The sequence below is a fragment of the Lonchura striata genome, chromosome 4 (genome assembly GCF_050655825.1).
Source record: "Lonchura striata isolate lonStrDom1 chromosome 4, ASM5065582v1, whole genome shotgun sequence".
NCBI lineage: Eukaryota > Metazoa > Chordata > Aves > Passeriformes > Estrildidae > Lonchura > Lonchura striata.
The window spans coordinates 74595667-74605569 of record NC_140706.1 but is presented as its reverse complement, the minus strand read 5'-3'; the positions used below and the strand labels follow the sequence as shown (position 1 = coordinate 74605569).

The following is a 9903-nucleotide window of genomic DNA, read 5'->3' as shown; positions in this document are numbered from 1 at the left end:
TATGCAATTAACTTAAAAATTGTTAGGTATCTTTTACATATCTATAACCTTAATATTGTTTTTTCTTCTATTCATGAAATTGACATTTCTTTGGTGATACTTTTGTGCCTTGATAAATTATTTGAAAAGCAGCAAAACCAACCAAAAAATTCAGCATGCTTGACATCTGAACTGGAGAAAAAGACAGTATTAAAATGATGATCTTTTCTCTTTTGTTGATTTATGTAATAACTTTTTTGCCAACCACAGTGAACTGACATTCCATGGCTCATCGGGCTTGTTCAAAGGCAAGGATTTTTGGGGTCAGACAAGTAGCCAAGCATTTACAACTCTTTTATTTTTTGTTATCTTTACTCCTATTTAGGCGCATGTATATATATATATATATATATATATATATATGTATATATATGTATATATATATATATAGGGGCCAGGAATGAGACATTGATATTGATGATCCTTGTGAATCCCTTCCAACTGATGATATTCTGCTTCTATGATGAACCACCAGTGCTTCTGCCATCTCTTCCAGTTGCTGTAAAGTCTTAACTGCCTCCCTCAGCCAGAAGGCCTCTGGAAAAGTATCCTGGCATGAAGTGATGTCCTAATGTCCCTGTTAAAGGTGTGTTTTATTACTGGAATATTTTTGTTTTTAGCAAAATCCATTTGTGACCCGAGTAAGGACTATGACTCAATTTAGTATTTATTTCCCATCACCAACCACAGTACCCATGTACTGCTTATGGTTCCCATTGAATTCCAGACTCATTTGTTTTTGTGGTGAGTTCATGAAACCTTGGATATTTATATAAATATAAATGTGTTTTGTGTCCAAGTTGACATGCTTTGAAATCTGTCTTTAATCCATTGATTAAAACAGCAGTACATGAAAAAGAAATAGATTAACAGCAGCACATATGACATAAATATTTGGATGCTTTGTAAATCATTACAAATACGATCCCCAGAACCACTATTGGCATATATACTGGGCACAACAAGGATTTTAATGAGTTCTGAAAGGGTAATTAATTCATATTCTTGAAGCATTAGCTAGATGTGTTGAATCTGAAAAAAAACCAAAGAAATAAACAGAAAATAAATAAAGTAATTGCAATATTGATGCCAGAAAATACTTAGACTATATAGAATATAAAAATAACTAAACCACATGGCTACCAGAAGTGTTTTCTGCAATGCAAATAATGTCCTATGGAAGGCTTTTATAAAAATTAGAACTTTTGTAATGAACATGATGTCTAAAATGAATAATTTAGCAGCACAAGAAGGGAACTAACATGGTTTGGGTACATTTATTGATCAGTCAGTCCAGAGTAAGAAGGCATTTTAGACAAAGCTATAATAATCTATAATTTCTGTAACAAGAGCATTTATTTTGATGGCAGTGCTTTCCTCTCCTTGAAGGGAAATTGTTATCATTATGGTTTTCTTCAAAAGGCAAAAAATTTCAACATTTGGGTCGACTTAATAAATGAAAATGAGTATAGTATTCAAATCTAAAAAGTTTCTTTATGGCATCATTCATTTGCATCTCTCAGCTGACTCTCATTGTTACTTTTACCATCACCACTAGCACCAGAATTTTCCAGTCTTAGTTCTGCATTTCTGTACCAGTTTGACATCCAAAATAAGTCATTACTCATCCATCTTTCTAGTTTCTCCAAATCATACAACTTGTTTCACTCTATAAATCTGTTAACAGCTGACTCTGCTCTACATTTTCTACTGTAGGAAGTCTCAGATACTGAGCATTTAAAAGCAAGTCTTGCTAAGTTGTAGTCCAGGAGTTGTTCAAGTTAAGAAGGAATAAGAAGTCAAATTTTATACTGTAGTTTTTGTGAGCAGCAAAGCTTTCCACTATTCACATTTCTGTGGGTAGTGCAATTTGTAATTCTGAATGATTACCAGGGGAGAAAGATAAAATGCATATGCATGTCTCAGAGAAATATATCCTGTTTTCAAGTAATGAGGTCAGAGACAGAATCTTCAAAGTAATTTTGTTTTTGGAAGTATTTCTCAAAAAATATTATTCTTTCTGTCAAGTTAATAGATTGACAGAATATGATTTGTTTGTGGTCAGTATCAGCATATTCATTCAGTTAGAGAAAAGGAAGATTTATATATTTGATATGTCCATTTGGTGTCTTCATGAGATTCCTAGAAGGATTACCAAATACATTCAAGATGAAAATAAAACCTCACATGAACAGAATTTCTTATAGCATTTATGGCAGCCAACAACCAATATTGGCAAAATAGGGAAATTTAAAAATGGTATCTTATGAGAAAAATTTAATCAGCAAAATATTCCCAATAGAGAAGAGTTTTTTTAATTTGAAAGAGGTAATTTAATTTCAATCTTCGCAGATATTTGAAGGAAAAATAAAGATGTAGGCTATGCAGGTCTCTCCTGTCCCTTTAGGTTTGTATTGCTTGTGTGACATTATTATAACTAAAAGCTGAAGCCTGTTTCCTGTACCTAATATGGGAAATGCTTTGATCATTTTAAGCAGTTAAAATTTGCATTGTACTCATAAGTAGTGTTTCTGATTTCTCATCCTATTTAACTCACAATCTGAATTTTGTAGGTCTATGTCCCTATGTATTGAAGAGAGGAAGGTGATGCCTGTGTGCCTTTTCATGCTAAAATATTTGAATTATAGACCTACTCACACTTGCAATTAAAAAGAAGTGTAGGAAAAAAAAATAAGGTACACCGTATCCTAAAATGGGCACCACTACTGCTGGTGTCATGCATTTAGTGATGCTAATGTAGCCTTTGAGAAACCATTTGATGAAAACCTGTTAAAAGAAAGAGCTCCTTTTTCATTAATCCACTCATGCTTCTACAAAATAAATTTGACTTCTCTGAGGTAATCTAAAAAAACAAACTTGCACTTTTGTTTCCAACTGGAAAAGCTTTCTGCTCATACATTCAGCAAGGTACTTTTCTGAAGTGTTTTCTTTTTTTTCTCTGCTGTTTAAAGTGTGAAAAGTCACTCCAAAGAAGAAGAAACTTTCTTTGTTTGTTTCTTGTAGGATCCACAAAGAACAGTTTAAGGACTTATATTTGAAAAGAGTCTTAAAATTTTGAAGACATAATTTTTTCTTGAAGTTTAAACATAATGATATATGTAATTAAAGACGCTGTAAATATTCTTTTCAATTTCAAGATATAATGCCTGCTCTTCATTAGTCACTTTCTGAGGATTGTAAAATTTGATTTCATGTATTCTAATCAAAAGAAAACATTAGAAAACTGGGATTTCTGGAACCCTTATAGTGTTATCTTGCAGATAAATTCTGAAGTGTTTGTACAGTGGGCAAATATAAAGAGAAATTATATTTCTTGCATCTTAATATCTTCAGAGTAAAATACAATAAAGAGTTTGTATAGAAATACAAACAACCAAAGACAGAGTGGATTTTAGATTAAACAGAACAACATGATGTCTTTCCTGCACAGAAGAGTTTGATGTCATTGTTTTTAATAGAAAAGTGCTTTTGATTGCAGATATATTTTTATTCCTGTTTATTAAAGAGATATAGAAGGACAAAAGAAAATATATTTCAATTTGAAGTTTTAGCAGAATAAATATTTCCACTATAATCTATTAAAATCTATCTAAATCTATTGGAGTGCAGCTGAATAAAACAAGAGTCACACTTTTTCTTGAAATTAAGTACTTCACCCTCACTGGGGATGGAGATCTTAGCATTTTGGTTTAATCAATGTCCCATTGAGCTTAGGAAAAAATTTCTTCCTTCACTTCATTCTTACAATTAGCCAAGAAGTTTAATGTCTCTTAATGGAACATCAAGCATCACCTCCTGCTGAATGTAAATTGACCATTTATCTTTTGCTTTTGTGGTAATTGTGTACTCATTTCCAACTCCTTCCCTCAAAATATATTACTTAATTAGTATTTATAACAATGGCTTATTTTAAGATGAGCTTCAAAGGTTTGAGAGTAATTTAATGAAATATTTCAACTGCTGATTGGTAAAGCCATTATTTACTCTCCACAAGGGATTTGTAGCCTTTATATAATTAATTTAACAAAAAGGACCAAAAGTGAGTGTGAGGTTTTCCTTAAAAGGGTTATTGGTGATATTTTACTGAAGACAGCATGTTCAGAAAACATGACTCTCTACTGGATAACAAGATTATCGCTTGCCAAATTCACCCTGTAAAGAAACAGGCATAATATTCAATAAAGGAAATGAATGTGACCACTGCAGTTGCAAAGCAGATTTTGATTGCAGCAATGCTGCCTTTTTCAACAAAGTGGAATCTGAAAGGTTAGGGAGTTAAAGGTCAGAAAACATGTAAAGTGTCAAATAAGATTAATACTAAAAAAGACTTTGTAATATATTAGGTAAGATGCAGTTTAATATTAACCCTTCTCCATGGATATTTATTTTGAATACTTTCAGCAATTTGAGATGATGTTTTTTACGCAGTGTTTGAGTGAACAGAATTTTCTGACATAAAGAAAGGAGTGAAGAGCAGCAAGTCCAGGGAGGTGGTAGTGGCCCTCTAGTCCATTTTTGTGAGACCCACCTGGAGCACTGCATCCGTGTCTGGGGGCCCCAGCATAAGAAGGACGTGGACCTGCTCAGATGAGTTCAGAGGAGAGCGATGGGGATGCTCAGAGGGCTGGAGAACCTCTGCAGCAAAGGCAGGCTGGGCAGAGAACGTGTTCCAGTCGGTTTAGGGAGAGACGCCTGGGCACAAACCGAGAGGCAAATGAGACCATATGATGAAAACATCCAGATTTTATTAACAAGAAATGTGAAAATGAGAGATGGAAAGAAATAAAAAAGAGATCTCACAGAAGGAGAAAGAGAGCAGTAGCAAATCTTTTGGAACTAGATGATCTTTGACATCCTGCCCAAACAAAACAATTCTGTCATGCTTGAGGATGTGCATTTTACCTTGATAGTACTGCAATAATAATAATATTAATTTGCTAGTACTACAATTTCATCTTCTTCTTTTTCTTCTCCATCTCCGTCTTCTTAATATTTACTTCTATTACTTTTATCTTCTGCATCAACTTATTATTTTTCTTTTTTCTTCTTATTCCTTTTTTTATCCCTATTCTTATTCTCATTCATATTCTATTTTACTTTTAATTCTTGCTCTTATTCCCATTCTTTTTCTTATTAATTTCTTTCTTTTTCTTCTTATCCTTCTATATTTTCTTCTCCTTCTCCTTCTTTTTACTCCTAGTATTTGCTTCTACTACTATCTTATCTTCTACATCAACTTATTATTTTTTCTTTTTTCTTATATCTTTTCCTATTTCTATTCTTATTCTCATTCTCATTCTTATTCTTTGTTTTATTTTTCTTTCTTTAATTCTTATTCCTATTTGTTTCTCTTATTCTTTTTTTCTACTTCTTCCTATCCTTCTATTCTTCTTCTCCTTCTCCTTCTTCTTCTTCTTCTCCTTCTTCTTCTTCTTCTCCTTCTTCTTCCTCTTAGCATTTACTTCTACTAGTATTTTATCTTCTATATCATCTTATCTTTTTCTTTTATAATTTTCTTATTCCTATTCCTATTCCTATTCCTATTCCTATTCCTATTCCTATTCCTATTCATTTTTATTCTCCTTTTAATTCTTATTTCTATTCTTTTCTTATTCTTTTCCTTATTGTTTATTTTAAATTTCCTATTCATATTCTTTCCATCAGCAGCAGGCCCTAATCCTCGGGCTGCGGTGCCAGGCAGGGGAAGCAGAAGAGGCCGCGCAGCGCCCGCAGCGCCTGCGGTGTCCCAGCCTTTGGCAGCTGCTCCTGGAAGGCAGGAGAGGCCGTGTGTCCTCCGGGGGCCGGGGCTTCCACGTGGGGAGATGGGGCACAGAGAGGCCCTCCCAGGCACGGCCCGGATGCCCCGAGCTCAACCCAAGCCTCGCGAGGGACGGGCACGAAGAACCTGCCTCCTGTCAGACCTGCCGCTATTCGCTCCCTGTCTTCATCTTCACACAGCTCGATGACGCTTCTCTCGTCCCAGTCATCGTCCTCTTGCAGCAAGGGCTTGGCCCTGGTGCTCTCTTCCCATTTGTCCTGCGCAGGGTCTTGGTCACTGTCACTCTCCCAGCTGGACTCCACAGAGGGTCTCCTACCATCCCCTCCGGACAACTCCTGGCCAATGGACTCTTCCCAATCCGACACTTCTTGGCAGCCTCCAACATCTCCAAGGAACAGCTCATGCTCACTGTCTTCTTCCCAGTCAGACAGATTGTGGGAGCCACCGACTTGCCTTTGGTTCTCCTTGGATACTTTGATTCTGCCTTTGGCTACTTCTTGGTAGCTCCCAACATCACCACCATGGGACAGCTCTTTCTTGACACGTTCATCACAACTGGAGAGCTCGTGGTAGCTACCGGCTTCTTCTAGGGAGAGCTCCTTATTGCAGGCTTCCCCTTGGGGCCCTTCATCGTAGCTGCCAGTTTCTTCTGGGAACAGCTCCTGATCAATGCTGTGAAGACAGCATTGGAACCCTTCCTGGTAGCTACCAGATTCTGCTGAGGACAGCTCCTGTTCAGTACTGGCTTCCCCTTGGGACCCTTCCTGGTGGCTACCAGATTCTTCTAGGGACATCTCCTGCTCAGTGCTTGCTTCCCCTTGGGACCCTTCCTGGTGGCTACCAGATTCTTCTAGGGACATCTCCTTCTCAGTGCTCGCTTCCCCTTGGGACCCTTCCTGGTGGCTACCAGATTCTTCTAGGGACATCTCCTTCTCAGTGCTCGCTTCCCCTTGGGACCCTTCCTGGTGGCTACCAGATTCTTCTAGGGACATCTCCTTCTCAGTGCTCGCTTCCCCTTGGGACCCTTCCTGGTGGCTACCAAATTCTTCTAGGGACATCTCCTTCTCAGTACTTGCTTCCCCTTGGGACCCTTCCTGGTGGCTACCAGATTCTTCTAGGGACATCTCCTTCTCAGTGCTTGCTTCCCCTTGGGACCCTTCCTGGTATATAGTGGCTTCTTCCTGGGCAAATTCCTGCTCAGTGCTGGCTTCCTCTGGGAACCCTTTCTGGTAGGTCCTGGATTCTACTTGGGCCACCTCTTTCTCAGTGCTGGCTTCCTCTGGGAACCCTTTCTGGTAGGTCCTGGATTCTACTTGGGCCACCTCTTTCTCAGTGCTGGCTTCCTCTTGGGATTTGTCCTGGTACCTATCGGATTCTGCTTGGGGCAGTTCCTGCTCACTGTAGGCTTTCCCTTGGGACCCTTCCTGGTAGCTAGTGGCTTCTTCTAGGGAAAGCTCCTGCTCAGTACAGACTTCCCCTTGGGACCCTTCTTGGTATTCATTGATTTCCCCTTGGGACAGCTCTGTGTGTTCCTCATCTTTGCACTGAGAATGCTCAAGCTCCCCAGCCAAGGCCCCCTCCTCGCTCTCTTCCTCTGCCAGGCCTGACCCCCTGTGTGCCTCCTCCTGCTGCTCCCTGAGCGCCTGGGCTCCCGGTGGGCTGGGTGAGGGGCTGGGGGGGCAGCAGGGGCTGTGTGGGGCAGAGCTCAGGCTCTGTTCCCTTTCTCCTGGAGCTGCTGCTTCCAGTTCTGTAGCCACGCTTTGCTCCAGGTCCTCCCATTCCTCGGGCTGCTGGCCAGATGCCTGGGCCTCAGGCACAGCCCTGAGCACCACCTCAGAGCTGATGCGCTCCCCTAAGCCCAGCAGAGCCGGGCTGCAGCCCGGGGGGCTGCGTGGGGCAGGGCTCTCTGTTCCTGCCCATGGCAGCTCCTCACTGCGAGCAGGAGAACCTGGTGCCTTTTCCACCTCGGGAGCCAGAGGCTCCAGGGGCTCCTCCAGCTCCTCAGCAATGCCAGCTGGAACTGCAGCAGCTGCCAGCTCGTCCTCTGTGGGACTCCCCAGGGCAGGAGGGGCACTGGGCGGCTCCCAGGCTGCCTCTGCTGCCACCTGGGTGCCCACACTGCTGGGAGAGCCGGGCCCCTGCTGGGCACAAGTCTGGGTGTCCTCGTCCTTATCTGGGTGTAAGGGTTTGTCATGGATCTTGTACCTGGCACTTTCTCCCCAGTGAGACAGGCCCTGGCTGCTGACACTTTCTTTCCTTTGGGAAAGCTTTTGGTTGCTCCCATCTTTTTCCCATTGGGGCAGCTGCTGGACATTGTAATCTTTTGCTTGGGTTAGCTCCTTTTCTCTGTTGTCTGCCACTTGGGACAACTCTGGCTCTCTCTGGTCTCCTTCCCCTTGGTGCATGTGCAGATGAACACGTACATCTTCTTTCAAAGGATACAGATCCTGATATCCTTCCACTTCCAGCTGGGACAGCTCTTGGTGTGTCTCATCCTCCTTGTCCCATTGGGAGAGCCCCCAGTGGATCATCTCCAGCTCTCGCTGTGTGCCATCTCCCCTCTGGACTCGCACACCTACCTCGCACTGATGCCACTCTTGGCGTCTCACAACTCCACACGGGGAAACTTCCTCGACTGTCACTTCTTCTTGCTGTTGGTAAAACTCTTGGACTGTCACCTCTTCCCAAAGGCCGAGGTCTTGGCTGGTAACCTCTTCCCGCTGGGAGAGCTCTCGTTCCCTGTCGCATTCCCACTCCTCCTCCATGCTGGCAGAGGCTCCTCCTGGAGTCTGGCGGCAGCCCGAGGTGCTGCCCTGAGGCCTGGGCTGTCAGCCGCCGGGCAGGGCTGGGTGCTGGGCTGGGGTCACCCCGTGCTCCTGGGCCTGGCTGGGGTCACCCCGTGCTCCTGGGCCTGGCTGGGGTCAATCGTCCCCTGGGCTGGGCTGGGGTCAATCGTCCCCTGGGCCTGGCTGGGGTCAATCGTCCCCTGGGCCGGGCTGGGGTCAATCGTCCTCTGGGCCGGGCTGGGGTCAATCGTCCCCCTGGGCCTGGCGGGGGTCAATCGTCCCCTGGGCTGGGCTGGGGTCAATCGTCCCCTGGGCCAAGCTGGGGTCAATCGTCCCCTGGGCCTGGCTGGGGTCACCCCGTGCTCCTGGGCTGGGCTGGGGTCAATCGTCCCCTGGGCCGGGCTGGGGTCACCTCGTCCCCTGGGCCGGGCTGGGGTCACCTCGTCCCCTGGGCCGGGCTGGGGTCAATCGTCCCCTGGCAGCGCCGGCCCCGCGCCCCTCAGGCAGCCCTGCAGGGGTGGCCCGGCCATGTCACGGGGCCCGGCCCCGCCGTGTCCCCCGGCACCGGGCCCGGCACTGCCGCCGGTGTCACAAAGGGCCGCGCCCGGCACCTTCGGCGGCCAGAGCCACCGAAGGGGCAGGAGCACCCTGGGCTGTTGTGATCCACTTATTAAAATGATCAGAAACGCCTCTGCCCCAGTTCGGGTGAGAACGACGCCATAGGCCAAAGTCAACAGTATGGGTTTTATTCAACAAGAAATGAGAGAGAGAGAGAGAGAGAAAGAAATCGAAAACAGGTGAGGGGAGAGAAAACTTCTGGATCTGCAGCATCCCTTTGCCTTGGGAGCAGGTACCTGCCCTGGAGGGGATAAGATGGTCCCAGTCTCTTGCAGCAGCCCCTGGCTCTGTTCTATCCCTTTGCCTTGGGAGCAGGGACCTGCCCTGGAGGGGATAAGATGGTCCCAGTGTCTTGCAGCAGCCCCTGGCTCTGTTTGATCCCTTTGCCTCGGGAGCAGGGACCTGCCCTGGAGGGGATAAGATGGTCCCAGTGTCTTGCAGCAGCCCCTGGCTCTGTTTTATCCCCTTGCCTCAGGAGCAGGGACCTGCACTGGAGGGGATAAGATGGTCCCAGTCTCTTGCAGCAGCCCCTGGCTCTGTTCTATCCCTTTACCTCGGGAGCAGGGACCTGCCCTGGAGGGGATAAGATGGTCCCAGTCTCTTGCAGCAGCCCCTGGCTCTGTTTGATCCCTTTGCCTCAGGAGCAGGGACCTGCCCTGG

General features: G+C 44.3%; 1 protein-coding gene across 1 annotated transcript; it reads right to left on the bottom strand.

Moving 5' to 3' along the window:
* Nucleotides 1-435: 435 nt before the first annotated feature.
* LOC146767731 (uncharacterized) lies at nucleotides 436-8604 on the bottom strand. Its single transcript, XM_085579560.1, has one exon. The coding sequence runs from the start codon at nucleotides 8602-8604 to the stop codon at nucleotides 5734-5736; it is 2871 nt and encodes a 956-aa protein (XP_085435686.1). The 3' UTR covers nucleotides 436-5733.
* Nucleotides 8605-9903: the final 1299 nt, after the last annotated feature.